The sequence below is a fragment of the Agelaius tricolor genome, unplaced genomic scaffold (genome assembly GCF_023055355.1).
Source record: "Agelaius tricolor isolate 1412-34295 unplaced genomic scaffold, bAgeTri1.0.p SCAF_5, whole genome shotgun sequence".
NCBI classification, from domain to species: Eukaryota; Metazoa; Chordata; class Aves; order Passeriformes; family Icteridae; genus Agelaius; species Agelaius tricolor.
Genome location: NW_027269265.1, coordinates 21,796,768 through 21,816,769, shown reverse-complemented (window position 1 = coordinate 21,816,769; position 20,002 = coordinate 21,796,768). Strand labels below are relative to the sequence as shown.

The following is a 20,002-nucleotide window of genomic DNA, read 5'->3' as shown; positions in this document are numbered from 1 at the left end:
ATGTATAATATTAAATGATCTGGATTTGGTGGTGAAATGCTAATAATTTACTTAGACCTTCCAACAAAGAGGTTCCATGATACTGACAATACAATAGCAAAGCCTGGACAAAGCCTGCTGGAGAAAATGCAGAAAAAGTCACCTCTTGATTTTTCTGGGAGGTCTTGCAGATGGATGTAATATGGCATTTGGGCCTTGGGATGCTGTGATGCAGCACAAAGAATGTTTGCATATGGCACTGGTAAATACCAGGTGTAACCAGGTAAATGAAGATTCCTTGCCCTGCAAGCCTGCATGAGCTGCTGCTTCTTCAGAGCTCAGGCTGTCCTCTGAGACCAGAGATACAGGATGTTCTCCCTTCTATGGCCTGACCCCCCAGCCTGCTGTGAGCAGGGAAGGGCTCAGGCATCCCAAGGCTCAACCAGTGGCACAGTGTCTGTCTCTCTTCCTGCCTCATGTCAGATTGAGAACTGGGGATGGGGAGTTTTCCTCTGTGTAGCTTTGCCTTTTGTTCTACAGCTTCTAACACTTGGTAGAGTAGGCTGGGCAGGAATAAGCAGTGTTGACAGTGAGAGTCAGGTGGGTTTGAAGAAGGGATCCCCTTCTTTGTCCACCCTTGCTTGACTAGACTAGTCACAGCATTCTGTGCCTCCAGCTCTACCTTTTCAGATTGCTCTGAGAGGAATATTAACACCCTCTAATAACTCTGTCAGACATATCAAGGGATTTGTTTTACTAATTCCAAGACTGGGTACAGAAAATAGATTATAACTTGGGCCATTTCATAGGCTTAACAAACCTTTCTCTGCTTACTTATAATCCCCCCCCCAAATCTCCTTGGGTCAACTCCTTTTTTTGTTCTTTGTGTTACTATTTATTGGATATTCTCATTGATGTATATGTCATAGGAAGTATGGCCAAAGTTCATTTCCATCTGTCATTTTTTAGATGATAAGAAAGGAAAAGAGGCAGCACAATTTACAATGGATTTGGCAGTAGTAAATGCCTTTTGTAGCTGTCATGGTGATGTTGTGAGAACAGGACAAAGATGAAAATCCTTAGCATGTGTGCAGGCTCTTCCTCAACAGCAGGAGACATCCTTTCCTTTGGGATATGGTGGGCAATGCCTCAGTTTCCAGTCTCTGTGTCGGCCTTGCAGGTGATGTGGACAATGGTGAAACACCATGGGCCTGGTTTCAGTGCTTTGAGCAGATTGCAGATTGTCAGCAATGAAACTAGTTTTAGTTTCTTGGGTCATATGGCTAGTTCAATTTTTCATGTATGTTTACAAGGCTACTTAAAATTAAGTTAATTTTCATGGTGGTCATCTTAGCAAACTCCCCTGTTGTGCATCAGCCTGATGGGCTCTTGTTTGTCTTTGTCCTGATAACCTCCTAGCAGAATTGCCTTTGCTGGATCTGAGAGGTCAGAGAAAAAGTAGCTATGATGGTGAATCCAGGGAAGGCATTCCTGACAGGGAGGGTATTTCATTTAGGGGCAGTCATCCAGTTGCCATCTTTTCCTGATGCCTAAATCGATTGAAACAAGAAGACCATTGGAGAGAAACTGACTCCTGTATCCCTAAGATCTCCTGTGTGTCACCTCGAGCTTACAAGAATAAGTATTGCTATGACATGATGTGGCCCCTGAAATGTCACATTAATTGATTTAGTTCTTGTTAAAGTCAGAGAAAATTTGACTTGTAATGGGAAGATAGTTTCAATTGTAATTAAAACATGAGGAGGCAACTGCCCATGGGGATGTTGCAAATATTTTTTAAAGGCTTTTCAAACAGTGTGACACTTTTCACCATGAATGGAAATCTGAATGAGAATAGGAGTTTCCAGTCATAAGTGTGGATACAGAGATGGAAGAGTGGAGCAGATACAGAGATGCCTAGGTAATGATACAGAAGTGTGACATAGAAGTATGCCTGTATGCTTTTAGAAGGTCATAGGTTCTTGTTTCATCCAAGCTGGGAAGTAAAGAGAAATCATCTTCCTCTCTTTACCTAAGAAAATTGAAAAACAACTTTGGATGTGACCATGCCACTGTTGCTAATATACGAATGCCTTACAAATATTGTAGCTAAAGGCTGAAAAGTAATTTAGTCCTTTTTTTTTTTTTTCCCTGTGAGTGGCCACTAAGGTGGAAAAATCTTTGTGATTTCCAACATGTAGCACAATGAACCACATAGTGACTTTTGCTGTTTGCATGGAACATTGAAGGACAAATGGTGGTGCTTGTGGAGGAGACAGTGTGGTGTGTGTGCCTAACCTGGGCACATGCCATCAAGAATGTCCATGTTGTTCTGTTATGTACTTTGTTCTCTGCACACAGAGGCTATAGCTTGTTCTTAGCTCAAGCATTTAAAGTGATTTTAAGGCAGATAAATGCTCTTTATAGGACTGCAGGCATGATACTGCTAAGAGAAAGAAGAAGGGGCCTGGATCTGCACCAGGCTCTGGTGAGGTACAAGGACTGCTGGAGCAGTCCACTGGGTGATCTTAGTCTGATTTGTCCAAAAACAGTCTGCATTTCTTACTCATAAACTTGTTTCTGATGAGAATAATAACTTTGTTCTCATTAGAGTTTTGTTCATATTGGTACTTAGGAGAGGGAAGGACTTTTAATGGGTTTAGACCTGTGCTAAAACATACTAGTGTATAGGTAAAATATACTATGTGTAGGTAACATTGGTGCCTTTTCACTACAGGTGAAGTACAGCTGCCATCTGCAGAGGATGTTGATGGGCCAGCACTTTTCAATTTAGAAAAGAAGTGGCTAAAGCAGGAGGTGAAGGTAGATATTTATAATCAGAGTGCTATGGAGATGCTGAATACAAAGTGCTTATTCATGTATTATATAAAGCAACAGTTTGGGGATGCCCAGTTGCAGGTTTTAAATAAACAAAGAAAACCAGTTTCACATGTTTCAGAATAGACCTGACAAGTTCAAGGAGGGAGAAGTCCATCAAGGAATGATCAGCATTTTGATCATGATGCAACAACCTCTACCAGTCTCATTGCTGGAAGCTGTTGATAATGGTAGTGTGATTTTTCTTGGTTCCTTTGACTCTTTGCTGAGTACCTGTGCATTGCTGCTGTCAGAGGCTTGACTTTGGTGTCTGCCCTGCTCCATTATTGAAGCTGCTGGCTTAGGATGCCTGGCAGTTGTTACTGATGGAATTGTCTGAGTAGAGTGTCTTTTGACTTAGAATAATAAAATCATAGAAAATGGGATCGAAAAGGTTACAAGGGCCAACTACTCTTTCCAAGACAAGCTCAGGTGAATCTGAAAAATTAATGAGAAATACTTGTCTAGTCTTTTCTTAATAGTCTTCAATGCTTTTGGCAAGCTCTCAGTGGCCAAAATAGTCCAGAGCATCACTACCCTGCTCCTACCAATTTTTTCTGACATTAAGCCAGAACTTCTCTTTCATCATCATAAGTTTCTTCTCATTCTCTCTATGGTGAATATGAAGGACACTTTTTTTTCTGCTTGCATCTGTCCTTCAGAAGTTATATAGTTTTATATCTTTGTGATCCCCATAAGACTGGGAACATAACTGGCTGAATGTAGATGCATGAGGGTGTTGTGCAAAATAGCAGGGAGCAAATCCTCTCTTTTGTCCAGTGCCCAAACACCTAGGATGAAACATAGACAAGTTTCCTCCTGGAGTGCTCGGGCACTAGGCAGCTTAAGTAAAGATCAACAGATTGTTTGGAGGGCACTGAGTAATTAAATTCCAGTTGGATTTTTGCTAGTAGTGGTCTACTATTGACTTTCCCCCAGCAATGTCGCCTGAGCCCTGAGGAATGCGCGTGAGTGTATTTGCTAGGCTGCGTGGGAGAGGATGGTACTGTCACTGAAAGCTGTGAAATCAGGAAGCAACTTTTTCTAAGAATAGTAATGACACAGAGTTAATTAGAGGGATTATTAGGAATTTGTTTTTCAATATTTTTTTTTCCTTGCTGGAGCCAAGTAACTCTGTGCATTAGTTTCTGAAAGCAGCAAGTATACTTAATCAATCTATACCATGTTGATATGAAAGCCCTTTTCTATATGGCCACATAACAGTAGCAAAACCATAGTGGTTTGCAAATGTCTCCCCAGCTAGCTTGAGCACACACTCTGCCTGAGTATTTTGGTTCCTGGAGAGGAAAAAGCTTGGCCCCCTAAGGTGAAGTCTCCATTTTGCTTAGTAGGTAAAGGCTCCACTCAAATTTCCTGTGCTTTACAAGGTGATGTACTTGGACTTCACCTTCACCTTCACTTGTACTTTGACCTGTCAAATGTGAGGTCGACTGACCTATGTCCAAGTACATCACCTTCAAAAGCACATGAGGGGAGGCTGCCCACAACATTAACATGCACAGTATGGAGAAAAGGATTGGTGGCCTCAAATCACTGTAATTCAGATAAGATTTGAAACCAGATAAGTTTTGAAATCAAATCTCTTCACCTCATTTAAATCATGAGTGCTTTAAAATCACACAGCACTTTTAGTAGAATCAGCGAAGTTTCATTCTGCCTCTTTAAGTAATTCTTGTTGTTCTAATTCTGACATGCTAAACTGCTGTATGGTGTTCCTATAAGCTGTTAAACATCTGTCTCTTTCACTTCAGAGCTGGCTGCTTTTCAGTACTGGATGAATGAGTCCTATATTCACAGCTAATAAGTGCTTTGGGATCCCAAGTATTAGCTGTGCAAAGGCACAGTACCACAAATGTATGCAATTCTATGCAATGTATCAAGTGAATACTATTCCCAAGAGGCTGGCAGCCTAAGAGATCCCATAGGACAAAGAACACAGAGAAATGTAATTGATTGTAATGAACTTGTTTGTGTATGTGTCACCACTTATCTCTACTGAATAAAATCAGAAGTGTTCAACACTCCATTAACACAAATTACAGGGTCCTATTCTTCTGGAGTGAGACAATAAGGCCTACACCTGCTAGTACTGTGAAGTTCTTCATGATCCCAGTGTGTCGCTCAGTGACAGACATCATGGGCTGGAGTGGTCTTGGATTTGTTTCAGTATCCTAAACATTTAGCAACTTAAATATTTAGCGAATTAATCCCATGGAAGGATACCAGGGATGCATCCTACTACCAGTGTAAAACAGAAGGTATTAAGCAAACACGAAGGATGAAAATCATGACACTCTGAAAGTAATTTTCAAGTCCTTTATGGATTCAATGGAACCAAGATTTTAGCTTTTGTGAACCATACATACAACAGTCTTCAAAGTGTCTGTGTCCAGTGTGAGCACTGTATCCAGGGATGTGCTAATGCTTGAAGCTGATCTCATTACTGAGCCCATCTTTACCCAAGCAGATTGTTGTTATAAGGTGTTTATACAATGGAGATGCTATTTCTTTTGGAGTTGCTGTGACCCTCCCTGATGGTTTTGAACTACTGTGTACTGAAGAGAGAGAAGAAGAGTCTGTAGGAGGTCTGAAGTAGGACCATGTGTTTATCTGTGCCTTAACAGACCAGATTAGGATAGAATGAGACCAAATGAGACTTGCCAAATCAGCATGTGAAATTAACACTCTGTTTGATGAAGTATCAATTTAGTGAGGAATTTGCTTTTGCCATTTTGAGGTGTTTCCAGCTGAATCAAAATGCAGCTTTTCATATTGTTAAACTGTTCCATCAGAGCTCACTTAGGTGGTAATCACCCAGTTCTGAGTCACTGGGTGACATCTCTTACTACCACACTTCAGGAGTTCAGGCTGGCTTATTGCACATCTTTTGAATAATTTCACTGATTGCCATAAATGCATCAATCTATGGTCTGAATGGTTTATGTTTATATATATATATATATATATATATATATATATATATACACATACATATATATGTGTGTATATATATAATATGTCAAACTAAGTGCCTGAGTTCTCAACCAGTCATGCTTTTGTCAGTGAGATTCTACCCATATCCATTTGTGTATTTGCAGAATGATAAGAGCCAAATCTAACTTTAGAAAAGCTATTTTAGGTGTCAATATCTGAATAATCTTCAGAGTATGGTAATTTTTGTGTCTAAAAGCTGGAATTCCTCTCATTTGGGAGTGGGTCTCCTATGACAAAAAATACCTCTCAAATTTTATGGCTTTTGCCCTCCTTCTGTCTCCAGTTTCTGCCTGCTCCCCAGTCCTCTCTGTATGCTGCTGTTCAGAGTGAGAGTAATAGGAGAATGCTGAAGAGCGATGCTGGAGAACTTTAGTGCCATTCACTTCTAGGTGCTTATTTCCACTTAACCTGGGATGCTTCTGCCTGCCAGGTTGTTTGTGACTGGTGAATTCAGTTAATAGCTCACAGTTCAGCTGCCAGAAGACAGGTGTCCACAGCACATCAAAAGCAGGGGACAAGAGTGAATGGATTTCAGAGATGGAAGTGAAAGTAGGTCTCTTCAAGTCAGGGTGATGAGTATTGATAGAGCTTGTGCCTTCAAAAAGTTTGTATAGTCCTTGTCTTCCAGCTGGAGAGAGAAGTGTGCAGTCATGATACCTTCCTTTTTTTCCTAAACTTTGTGTTAAAAATGTTAGAGTGAAAAACACCTCAGATGTTGCCTGTACAGGCATAGAAATGATCTGAGCTATAATAACGTTTTGCTTTGTTCCCCCTGCTCCCCTTCATCCTCCACCCCACCCAGATAGATGGCTGAGGCTGAACCAGACAAAGGCAGCAGCCCTGCTGATCCCTCTTTCAACACAGCTATTATCATCAAAGAACAAAAGCAAACACTGCTGGCTTGCGGCTCAGCCCTTTACGAAGGAGCAATAAATGGACTCTTGTGTATAGGATAAAGCAAGCTCTGCCCTGTCTTAGGTGAAGAGGCAGGCCTTTCTGTGTTTGAACTGCTCTGAGCTGAAGGAAGTGGAGAAACCTCCATCTACAGTCCCATGGTCACTGAATTTTTTTGTTGGCTCTGAGTTCTGCATGCTCCTTCTTTCATTGGAATGCTCTGCCTCCTCAGTCCCTGTGGCAGGGAGGAGGTCTGTGTAGGTGGAGGAAGGTAGTGCTAATGGAAGAGGGAGAGAATGGGGACATGTTTTAAACAGTCCTATTGTAAACAAAACAGAAAAACATCAAGAGAATTTGAAAGAATATCTCAGATGGCAGGGTCTGAAGGGGAGTCATCTCAGGTCCCCAAATCTGTTCACACTAGCTATATGCCATCTCTGTCATTTACCTTTCTTGAGGCATTAGATGTCTCCTAATTGTAGAGCCACCAGCCATAAGGTATGGTGGGTCGCTTTTGTCAATATATGCAACCAGAGTTTTAATTGTGAACCAAAGTGGAATAACATTCCACACTGCAAAAGTGTGGTGGTGTTTCCTATGGGGACTTATATTTAATATTAAAAAACAGTTTTTTTTTACCCAGGTGAAAAAAATTGATTGGGCACTGGAACAGGCTCCCCAGGGAAGTGGTCACAACACCAAGCCTGACAGACCTCAAGGAGCATTTGGACAAAGCTCTCAGGCACATGGTGTGGTTCTTGGACATGGTGCTGTGCAGGGCCAGGAGTTGGATCTGATGATCCCTGTGGGTCACTTCTAACCCAGAGTATTTTCTGCTTTGTGAGTCTGTGACTTGCATGGTAGTTTCACTTGTATGCCACAGTGGTATTTATTGTAGGCTCTTTTGTGACAACTGACTGGCTCTGTGTATTTTTTTTGTCTTTGCAAAGAAAGCAGTGCTTTCTCTTGTTGTTTTAAACTAAAAAGCAAGTAGTTTTACCATTTGTTAATCAGCATTTGCCAGCAGATACCACATGGGGGGGTGTCTGCAATACAAGAAACTCCTTCTGCATTTAGTATGGGAAGTAACACTAATGACCCGGGCTGCCATGTAGGTAAGTACTGTGGAAGTGTCACAGAGATGCAAACAGTGACTTCACTGCTGTAACTAGAGTATACAGAAATCTTTTTGGGTGGAAACTTTAAAAAAAAAAAAGGTACAGAAAAAAAACCTAAGAGTCAAATCAGTCAGGATGGGGCATGCCTGCTCTTAGGGACATTGGCACAAAAAAAAGACAGGTAAAAAGAAATCCCCTTGCTGTTACTTGCCATTGAGAAACTAAATTTTAGAGATGCTTATGTTAGCTTTTAGCACTTCATCATTTCCCTTGTTAACACCTTCATGACCTGTTTAATTCTCACACAGTTAAGTAAATATTATTTCAAGCAGTGTATCAGTTACAGCCCACTGCCTCTTCTCTTACTTGCTTAGTGTGTTTATCCCTTGCTAACCTGTGGCCAGCTCTTTCCTTTGCCTTTTCTATCTGCTGATAGTTTTTATTTCCCAACCACCCCACAGATTTCCTGCTGGAGCACAGACACCCCGGTGAAGCTTCATGCTGTTCCAGGCCCCCATTGGTACCCTGGACTGCAGCAGTGCCTGCTCCATTGTCAGGTGTGCAGGGAGGCTCAGGGGACAACATGGGTCAAGGACTTTTTACCTGCTTAGAATAGCATTTCAAGTAGATGCTGGATTATCAGAAACATTTGCAGTACCTTATGGTAATCACTTCTACCTCTTCTGAGATACGTGATCGTCTCTAACAGCCACTGATATTTCCCCAAGCAGCCCATCAGCTTAAGACTGATCCTAGCAGTGGACTTGTAAATTCTTTGTCATCATGTTCACATCCTGGCGTGGTGTTTAAGGGTTTCCTCCTCCCTTCTACCCCTGCTATCACCTTCTTTTGTTTTCCATCCTCAGTGCATGCATTGCTACCTGACACTTGTTTTCTTTTCCTACCTAAAAGTAATTACTTTCAGGTAAACTTTCAGTGCTTAGTGTCCTTAGGCCTGCCTAGACCCTGGTTCTTAGATGCAATTATGGGCTAAAAGAGGAAAGGCAGCAAGTAATCCACATCAGATCTGCCATATGTGTTTAGTAAAAGCTATGGAATTTAAATGAATTGATGCAACAGTCCCTCCCCTCTTGGTGCATTGTTGTGTTTGGGTTGTCACCTCCTTAGGAAAGGACAGCTTGATACATAGATGATGTTCCACAGAGACTTTTCCTCAAATGGTTTTGGAGCCATTAAAAAGTGATAAGCAGGAAGCAGCATGCACTGGAATCACTCACCACTGAATGGCAAGTGTCTGAGGAGAACAAGTGGCACCAGTTTCACAGGAACACAGTGGGTTTGGACAGGAAGGTGGAATACTGATGGAAATTGGAGGGCACACTGGGAGAAGGAGAATATAGCCTTAGACCTTAGTGTGAAGCCAGTGCACTCAGTATGTCATGCTCCTGGATCCCAGACTACTTCTCCTTTTGTGGCAAAAGTAGTCTGGGATCTGTAGTCCAAATCATTACTGTATTTCTTTGAAGCCTTACTGCAAAGGTGGTAACTCCACCAATGCCCAACTCCTGGACAAGGGTACAGGCTTCCAGGGGAGAATGTTGTCTATGGACTTCTATGGACCTGGCCTCTCTGTTTCCACAAGCAAGTTTTTTTTTTTTTTTTTTTTTTTGAGGGCTTCCTTGTAAGGAAAATATTAATCTAATCCTATGAGATTTCATGGGATCCTCCCTCTTGGTATTATGATAAATGTCGCTTATTCAGAGGAAGAATAAACATGGGATGCTAAAAAAGTTATGAGAAGCATTTGGTTAAAGTACTTTCTTTGGAATTGGTGGGCTCTGCCCAAAACAGACAGTACATTCAAATATATGCCTTCTCTGTTAGAAATACTATGAATTACATAGTCTTGCTCCTTCCTTTTTAAATGACTTATTTATTTTGAAATTTATGTGATTGATTCTGAAAAGTGGTCTTATACCACAGAGAGAAAAAGTACCAAATGACACCTTTTCTGAATTTAGCGTCTTGAGAAAGACAATATGTGCAGAGCTCTGGCACACTTCCTTCTCCCCCACTTCTACTACTGTCTGCAATGAAGGATGTTTTTTGGAAGATGGTGGGCAGAAAGAATGAAAAGGAATGGGCTCTCTTCTAAACTTTGGGACTATGTTGTTTGTCTTACATCTGGTCATAAATTCACATGGCCCCTTATAAAAGGGGAGCAGGTTATTTCTGTTTTTCTGGAAACTTGCTTGAATTTATGTGCTATAGAAGCCTTCTGCAGGCAGGTTGGTTTTTGTTTCTCTCTTTTGCATTTGTGTGTGTGAAAAACATAGAATATTTTAACTAATATTCTTGCAGGAACTGATGTGGCTTGGTTCTATCTGATTCCAGGAACTCTCTCTCCGGACAGATATGGTGCTGGATTCACTTTTACATGCACAGTGGAGAGGGAGCCAGTGCCTCCTCCCTTGCATGGCAGCGTGCTTGGATGCAGATGGGTGGCCTTCAAACAAACCTAATTACTTCTGGTTTTGCATGAAATTGATTTCCATGCAAGGATGCTGAGTTGCTGTGTGCATCTCTAATGGCTTTTTTTCTCTTCTCTTTCTTTCTCTTTCTTTTCTCCCTTCTGCTTGCCATGAACGCACCTCGACAGATGTCAATCATATTCCAGGTAAGTGTTACTTTTGCTGAGCTGAAATGCTGTTCCTCAAGGAGTGGTGGTAAGTTACCAAGGCAGGTCTCATCCTGCTTCCTGCTGGACATCACAAGGTCTGGACTGCACAGGCTTTGGTGAAAGAAGGCCTTCATCATAGCAAAGGTCACAAACTTCCCTCTTCAGAGACTACATTGTGTTGGTCAGTTAAAGGGATGCTTTCTTAATGAAAATTACATTGAGAATGGTTGCTTGTATTGCTAGTTGAACCTGGCATTGAAAACTGCATTATATACAATTTATTTCTGATACATTTCTGTGTAGTCTGGCATAAAAATCTAGTTTAGTCATTTTCTTTCTCCTACTGCAGTCTACTCCATTTGCTACTCCCACTGATAACATGTTGAATTTCAGTTCTACTAACAAAGGGGGTTTTTGTTGTTGTTTTATTTTACATTTTTATAAACCAGTGAGTATATATCTGGCTGAATCTGAATGTGTGATCTTATTTAGATATCAAAATTTTATTCCCAGTAAAGCACAAATGATTTAAAAGGAAAAATGAATGTGTGTTTCACATGCTTGTTTATATGTGCAGTTCTCCCACAACAGCATATGTTACCACAGAGAACTCCAAACCTCCCTCCTCAGATTGCTGCTCCTTGTTGAGAGTATCAGGGTCCCCCAACTTCAGCTACAAGTGTTAGATGGAGTAGGCTACTTTACTCTAGTCCACATTTTGTTGCCAATGAAACTTTAGAAATTAATTTTTACTTGACACTTGGGCAGTTCCACCTGCTTTATCATTATGTTAAATGCAAACGAGAGCCCAAGAAAACACCTATCATTGCCCTGACTGGAATGGGATAATGGGCAAGTCAGAGCTCTTTTACTTCTCAGCTTCCTGCATAACTTCTGCTAAACCTAACCTGGAATGAGTTATCTGGATCTGGAATGTGTTCTCTGTTCAATTTGCTTATTTTCTACACTTTGAAGTGATGCACAAGATCTGATTATCCGAGAGATGCAGGGAGGGCCTGTCACTTGGGTATTTTCCTGGCATATTTAGCCTTTTGGCTTCTCTCATCAGCCACCTTTTTGTTCTGCTGACACCTTCTGCATTCTGTGTGCATCTCACCTGACAGCAGTGGGAACAGAAATGGCCAAATGGCAAATGTCACCTGGCACCCTTTGGAAAGAAAGGCTCTGTTAACTTTGATCTTTTCAGTTATCTATGAGGCTGAAACTGTACCAGCTCTGCCTCAGTCTGAGGTGTCCAGGAACTCCTGTTTCCTCTTGTCTTGGCAGGGTCTGACAGGACATGCACCAAAGGCTTTGAGTTACAAGTCTCTCCACAGCATCCTGAAGATGTTGATGTGTGTGGCAGAGAAGGATGAGTGAGTTGGGAAAGCATGGCCTTGCTATCCTCTACCAGTAGGACACATTATATTATGCCAGTAATGAGCATTGCCTCAAATAATATCAGGTTCATCTCCTGGTGTACAGGAGCTGAGAGCATCACTGGTAGGAGCCCAAGCAGAGGTGGCACATCCAGTACAGGGCACTACTGCTGTTAGTGTGGGCACCATGGAGCAGTCCATCCTTCTGCTCTCTGACTGTGCTCTTCTGCCCTATTGCCCTGTAGTCTCATGATTTATATGCTTGGATATGCATTTTTTATTCTTCCTATTGCTCATACACATGTTCTTGTTTTCAGGACTGGTATGTGCTTTCTCATGTGGAATTTTAGTCACATGTGGATTTCTAGTGACATATGGATGCTTTTTCATGTGTTCTGTCAATCATGTGTATATTTTCACTCTGACAATTACCCATACCTCATTACAAGGCTCTGTCACGGTTCACTCCGGGGCACTCTCATCCCTCTGTTCCTCTCACCCTTGAGGGGGCATGGCACTGCTGTGGGATTGTGCAGTGACATGGACCTCCAGGGGGGTTTGGCTCTGCACTTCTCCTCTGCAAAGCTATGCCAACACTTTCTACCTATTTGGCCATCCAGCTATCTATATTGCAAGGACAGAGCCTCAGGCCCCTATCAAAATGGTTACTTTAACCATCTACTGTTTGAAAGACAAATTAGGGATTTTATGTGCTTGTGGTAACTACCCACAGGCAGCAGAAGGGTTGTAAAGAGCCTATTGATTAAATAAGTATTCATTATTGTTGAATAGACTGGTTCGAACTAATTCCCCACTAAGAGGAGGTAGCTGTGAATAGGCTGGGGCTGGCAGCAGTGGGCACCTCAGGGTTCTGCTGGGTGCAGTTACTCCAAGGTGCAAAGAGGTTGTTTATTTTTAAAGTAAACAGAAATGTGTACCATAAGCCTTTCCTGGCTGTGAAGTCTCTGCTTGTGCAGAAGGACACTCCAGCAACAGGGGCTCATTGCCATATTCTTCTCAAGAGCCAACTTGATCCCATCTGGCTTATTTCACATATAAAAGAAGTTTGTCAGATGTCAGCCCACCTTTCCTGCAAGTGTAATAAAACACCACCACCACATTTTGAACAGTGCCACAGAGTTGGGATTGTTGCTGTCTGCACTTGGCTGGGTCACTGACTCGCTGTGTCATGTAGAGGAGAAATAGCTTCTTTCAGTACTTCAGTTTTCCCTTTGGGGTTATAGCTACAGCCTCACCTCTCGTTCACAACCTGGTATGACTGCTGGGGCTGAATATTATGGGATTTAAGAGCCTTAGTACAGAGGTTAAGTGCCTGGCTGGGAAGTGGCATGCAGCACAGACCAGAATGAATGCCTCTGTCACTTCTGCACAGTATCTGCTGCTTTCTTTGCACCTTCTCTTCTTTACCAGTCGTATAGATTCTGAAAGATAAGTAGTTGGAAAAAGGCCAATAGATCAAAGAGAAAGTTATATGCTCCTGTCTCTCCCTATCTCTTTTTTTTTTTTTTTTTTTTTTTTTTTTTTTTTTTGTGTGGAAGGATATGTGGAGGAGAAAGAACTAAATATGGTTCCTTGATATTATGGAGGCTGTTACTGATACCTAGGTAGGGTGGTGTCAGAGTTTAAACAGTGCTTTTCCTATTCATACCATGCTATTGCAGGAGAGATTTTTAAATGCTTATGAGGAGGAGGCTAAGAGATTAAGTTCTAGACATTTGGCTGTCATGATTTTACTGCTGACTAGTGTTTGCACATAACTGAATGGACAAAACCAAGTAGACATTACCTGGGTAGTTTCCAGAGGAAAAATTAGTCTTGTTTACCTGAACAAATCCTTCATAGAGACACAGAGATCATTGAAAACATAAGCATATTAGCACATTTTTGATCCAGGTCTTTAATCTTTCAAATGCCATCTTTCCATGCTTCTTTCCCTTCTTTATCTCAGGTCTGCTGTTATGGTTGGTCTCCCTTATTCCATGTCATAGGGTCATTTAAGCAGTACCTGTATGCTGGCTTCTGCTTCCTTAAAGAAGAACTCTGTTTTTGGGCCATGAAAATGATAGGTTTCAGCCCATCTGAAGTTTCCTGTTTGCAGAAGGTACTAGGTCAGAGTCAGAATCCAGCTCTGCATTATTGTCAGTGCCACTCATTGGGATTTTGAAACTAGTAGGTATGAGCTTAGGTTCTTCATAGGTGTCACCATTATTTTGATTCTTGCATGCTCTTTGCACAGATACTGTCCCCTAATGTGATTTTCTTACACTGGAATGTGAATGTTTTTAGTTGCATGCAAACCCATTTGCAAAAATATGGCAGTAGTACTCACTGGGGTGAGAGCAAGAATCCCTCTATCCTGGAAGTGTCTTTTTATGAAAGAAGATGCTTTGGAGGAAGTTTAAGAAACTATGGTAGCATAGGTCTTGTCTCAATACATTGGTGTTTCCTGGTAATTACTATTTTAAGGACTTTCTGACCTATGTTGCATCCAGATTGTGTTCTACAGTCACTGATGGGCATATTTTTTCTGGATATATCCAGTCTTTGTTTTTCTTAATCCACTTGTATTTTTTAACTCCACTGTATCCTGTGATAACAAGTCTCATTGTTTAATCATTGAAATGTGGAAAGTACTTTATTTCAGTTGTTTCTACACCTGTTACTTGAGAATTTCATTCAGTGACTTCTATTTTTTTTTTTGTTTCCCACAAATCAGGAAAAATCTATTTCCTGTTCACCTGCTCTGTCTCAATTGGGGTTTTATCTCAATCATATATATTGTCAGAGATATCTTTGCTAAGCTGAAAAATTATATTCCACATCTAAAAGTTATTTTCCCAACTTTTGCACCTACTTAATCAGGTGCTCTGATTTGCAGTGATACACATTTTGTGGATTGGATAAAATTCATTCATTCTCAGGTCTTGCACATGCACTCTCACATTCTCTTGTGCATGTGGCCATCTTTGCGAACACTTGCATGTTTGTTTTCAAACACCACCATGGTTTTAGCTCTTCCTATGCAAATACTTACAGGAGAGTGCTGCATGGAATATCAGAATATTGTTTTTGCTGGGAGTGAGAGGAGGTAGAAACCAAAGGGAAAGTTGTTTACCCCAACATCTATAGAAGCAATAGTGAAAAAAACAGTATCTCATGTTCTTATTCCTTTGATCACTCAAAGTAGATGCCATTCACCCTGACTCACTGCCCCTGATAGTGACAAAACCTATCCTGGAATTACATAGCAGAGGGAGCAAAGGGGATGGGAAAGAGGAGCTAGCACAGCTGTTGTGTGTAATTGGATTGGAAGTGGGCCTGCGGCTACAATAACAAAACTGCACTCCCGGCTGGGCTCGCTGCTGGGGCCTGAGAGCAGCCCCTTGGCTGTCATGTGTGTCATGCTTGAACCAAACAGAGCTGACCTCCCCAGCCTGTGCTACTGCTTTGCTGGCTTAGAAGGAAAAGGCCCCATGTACAGTAGCAGCCAAGAAATCAGGTTACCCTCTTGGCAGAGCTGACCTGTCTAGCAGGAATAAGGTCTGAACTAGGCTGCAGAATGATTTTGCTTCCTTATCCATTCTTCACATCTCTCGAGACAAGAATTTTGCTGCTTCTTCTGAGTCCCATTGTTTGGCTCTGCTGGAATGTCCTCTTTTTTGATACCTAGGGATCCTTATGGAGTTTTCCTTGGACTTTTGGTTTTTGAGAACCTCAAGATACCTATTTCATGAAGACCATATAGAAGACAAAGATCTTGTCAACTCTCTTTCCTAATAGAAAAGGAAACTGCCTATAGAGCTGGGGTATGAGGTTCAGTGTAGAGAAAAGCCTATTTCTTAAGGAACTGCTAGTTTTAGGATATTCAGAAAGGAGAGGAAAACAACAGACTCCAGTACTCATCTGGGTGCTCTTTTCTATAGTGGATGTCATTTTATTTCTGGAGGAGTCCCTGGTTTGCATGATTTCTTTCTTCAGCTTTGGCATAAAGGATATCCTGGACTAGAGGATTTGATGTCCTATCTCAGACATACATTGCATCCCTGCTATTGTCTGAATGGGTCATGCAGCCTGACACCCTGAAAAAAAATCCTCTCTGGGCACACTTGCCCCAGGGGAGATCTGGGTTGCTGCTGCCTGGCAGTCTCTTTTCCCACTCATTAAGAGCTTTTGGGCTAATCATTTGGTAGCATCATTAAAAGGGAAATACTGAGGCTGCCTGCCATAACAGAGCAATTCAGCAGTGCGTGCACACCCACGCACATGTGCACACCCCCACATCATGGGCCCAGGAGCACAGGACAAGCTATAATTAACTAGATGAACAAGTCTATCTTCCTTTGTTGCTGCAATCACTTGTCACTCTCAGCTGTGTTTTGTGCTATCCTCACCTTCTTATGTTTTGTAGCTTTATTTTCCATTTTAAGTGCTAAGTAGTAATGGGGTGGGAAGGAGCAGGATTCAAACTGTTTCCAAGGTTTCCCATATTTTCTCCCCCACACTGAAAATTGCCCCTAGCAAACCCTTAAAGATGAGGACTGCTGTTTAACTACATTGCTCTTTCATATCATTGTATTCTGAAGCTACTTTTAAAAATGTCCTTCTGGCTTCATAAGTATCCAGTGTTAGCCCTTGGTACTTTGTACAATTAGAGCCACTTAATTTTACTATTTTGATATAAAAAGCAGATGGTTTACAATTATTTTTTTAAAATGTAGTTTAAGATGTTTCTTTGAAATCAAGGGAGCTTAATTTTAAACTTTAAGAAAATAATACTGATTGGGTAGTAGGTTAAAGAAATATTAAAAAACCTCCCAGACTGAAATAGGAAAAGTCAGTTGTGGCAGGCATAAATCACGGCCAGAGAGCAGAGTTTGGGTCTGTCTGCCCTCAGCAATGGACATATTTTAATAACAAACTGATGTTCTGAAGAAACAGACTGCTTTCTCTTCACATTACTGCTGAATGTTCAAAGAAGCTGGGCCTCGAGAGGCTGAGTACAAGCAGATGTTTATCTAAAAAACCTGTTGAAAGGTTCCTTCTGAAGCCATGTGCTTGTCCTTACAGCCACTCATGTTTGAAGTTCAGGAATAGAAAGTCACCATATTCTTGACTTGGACATAAAATTTCTTTACAGGCAGATAAGCCATTTATTCTGAGGTTTTCCTAAGCCTTTTCCAGACTACTTAGTACACATCAATTTTGTTGGGCAGCAGTTCTGTCCAGCCAGTAAATAATTATAAAGACAACTAAATTGGTTTAGAAAAAGCATGAAACCCCTTGGCTACTAGAGCTCATGCAGATTTTTATCAGCCTTTTGCAAGTTCTGCACTGGCTGGCTTTCCTTACAGCTGTGGCTATAATCAAAGTTTCTTGTTGAAAAAATCCAAGATTCAAAGGGAAATGTGTTTTACCTGGGTTTAGGTGGAAAATCAGATTTTCTTATAGGATTGTTCTGAAATGGGATGCCTATTGGCACAAACATTCTGATGGTAGAATATGTGAATAATGTGCATTGGGGCCTAATGAGTTCATTTGTATTGTGAGCATGCTGAAAAATTTGCTTGTGTTTTATGACTGCTGCCCAAATAGCATGGTGATAGGTGTCCCCATTGATCTGGAAAAAGCTGGTCTAGTTTGCAGGTCTGAACAATTTGTACAGCTCTTGCATTGGTTTGTTGGATGCCACATTAGTTTCTTACAGTCCAATAGCAAGTGTTACTGCTTTCCACCTCGCGGTGCCTTTGACTTTTATGATTTGAAAATTGTTTTAGTATCTTGTCATGTCTTGAAACTGATGTAAAGGTGAGACAACTATGTCAGTTCACATTTTCCACGTTGATTTTACTCTGACTGATTTGAGGCCTTTGTTACACATGTTGCAAATGTCACAGATTTTATATCTCAGTGGTTGAAGGTTTTGGTTGTTAATGACATTTACTTGGAGATAAATACACTCATTTTCACTCTTACTTAAAATGCAAGGCAGGAATATTTTCAGATGAGAAAAGCTGATATTTTATTTCATCATTTATATTTTTATTTTATCTAATAATGAATCTGGAATTCTCTTGGTATTCTTTGTTAAAATAAGGGTCTGTGTCTATGGACAATGTATGATACAATACTGTTTTTTTGTTCTGTCTCCAAGTCCACCCTCCTTTTTCTTCCTATTTTAAAAAATGAAAAAAAATAGCCATTGAGGGGGGAAGGGCATTATTTTTCATTAATCTCCCTGCTTTCCTGGTTGAGTTGGGACTAGAAGATCAAGAGGTGCATACAATACCGGTACCATGGCTGCTGTGGTATTTCACATCTGTGAAGAAGCAGAAAATGCCAGAATATTTCTTAGGGATACTTTCTTCTACAGATATTTGAACCAAGGCCAAATCAGGGGCCACAACATTGCATTTCTTTGGGGGTGTGCTCACTCCTCAGCTCAGGCAAAGGGCTTGTGGGGATGCATCTGGCTGATGTGCCTGACAGATAGGGCACGTGGCATTGGCCTTCTGGGGATAAGGACGCAAAGGGGTGTTGACTTTCCTGACCTTTTGAGATTTTTAAAGCTCCTCTGTGACTGGTGGAGAGAAAATGGATCTTTTTCTGGAGTGATTTATGGTGTTTAATGTAGACTCTTGCTTTGAACCTTCTCTGGGGGTTTCTCTTTGTGCCCAAGTGGACAAACCCCCTGCCATCCCCAGTAGCTGCACCTGTTGTTGCTGGGCCTCTTAGGTGTGACTTTCCTTTCCCACAGTGTACAAGGCCTCAGGATCCCCATCTCCACTTTGGATCTGATGTCCCCTTCCTGTTCAGCCAGCTTCTGCTGCATGTCATACTGACACCTTCTAGCCCTTTCACTTTTTTTTGCATTGGTACAGGGATTCTGCGCATTATGGGTCCCTAACAATTATACTTTTGTCTTCCTGCCTTTTATGGTGACTTTCAAGTGTCCCTTTGATCAGGGATTTGGCTGTCAAGAATGATGGGGTCAGTAGCCATAAATAGAGACAAAAATTCAACCCACTCTCCTAGCAGAGCAAATGATTCACTGAATTATATCTTGTAAATTAAACCAGAAGTGTCCTACAGTATCAAATCTGCTAGGTTTATTTATAGCTAAAAGACCTAAAAGAATCTAAACCTATGTTTTGTTTCTGATTATTTTTCTAAATCCACAATAATCTTCAAGAACATTAAGGTATTTGCATTCCTTAGACTGTACAATTATTAATCCCCTTATCTGGCTTGAAGTTCTCTGTGGGTGAACATACTCTTAGGATGATCTGGATTTTAGATTTCTTCAGCCAACGCAAAGGAAAACCATAAAAGAGAAAGGAATAAACAAATTCAAACTCAGCATGCTGCTTGTTGAAAATTCTCATTCTAATAAATTCATTTGACCTCAGCCTCCGTGAAATTAAAAAGTCACAGCCCTGTTTGATTAAGAAACTGACTTAAAATATGGATGTTGGGTGTGTATGTGCATCGAGGGCCCTGCCATATTAACTGCTATGAGAGGTAGGAGATGTGAGAAGGAATCAAGCTAAGGGAACTTGGTCAGGGAACCAAGTATGAAAGGGGTCCCTCATGGTTTGAGAGTGTAGGACTTGATTTTTGTTATGTTAGTTCTGTGATGTCTTGTGTCACAAAATTGATTAATGGGTCACTTCATGCTTGATGTCTTGGGCATGGATATATATACAGAAATACCTAAACAATATTTGTATGAATACAGTACAGTAAACCTATTTGAAAATTGGCCTAGACATGGAATTTGATTGGAACAAACAAGGTTCATGCCAGAAAGAATTATCAGAGAGTGGAGCAGCCCAAGTAAACACTACAGCCTCATCTGCAGAGCTGACAATGACTGTCTCTGCTCAGAGGAACTGTGCTGCCTTCTGGCTTTACCTTCAATAATGAAACTGAAGAGTAGCTTTAGCTATAGAGCCATAAAGTAGCACACTGTCTGAGGAAACTGAAGTTCTTCCCAGAAAGGGTGTGGAGGTGTATTTAAATAGGTTACAGGTGATTTTTTTTTTAGTCCTTGCTATGTCTGGTGTACTGGTGTCTAATTA

At 41.1% G+C, this 20,002-nt stretch overlaps 1 protein-coding gene across 1 annotated transcript in view; it reads left to right on the top strand.

Moving 5' to 3' along the window:
* Positions 1–20,002, top strand: part of NRXN3 (neurexin 3) — a 967,492-nt gene that overhangs the window by 74,316 nt on the left and 873,174 nt on the right. The window contains exon 3 of the mRNA XM_071426717.1: positions 5,445–5,462. Coding sequence (XP_071282818.1) covers positions 5,445–5,462 — 18 coding nt within the window. The remainder of the gene's footprint in view (positions 1–5,444; positions 5,463–20,002) is intronic.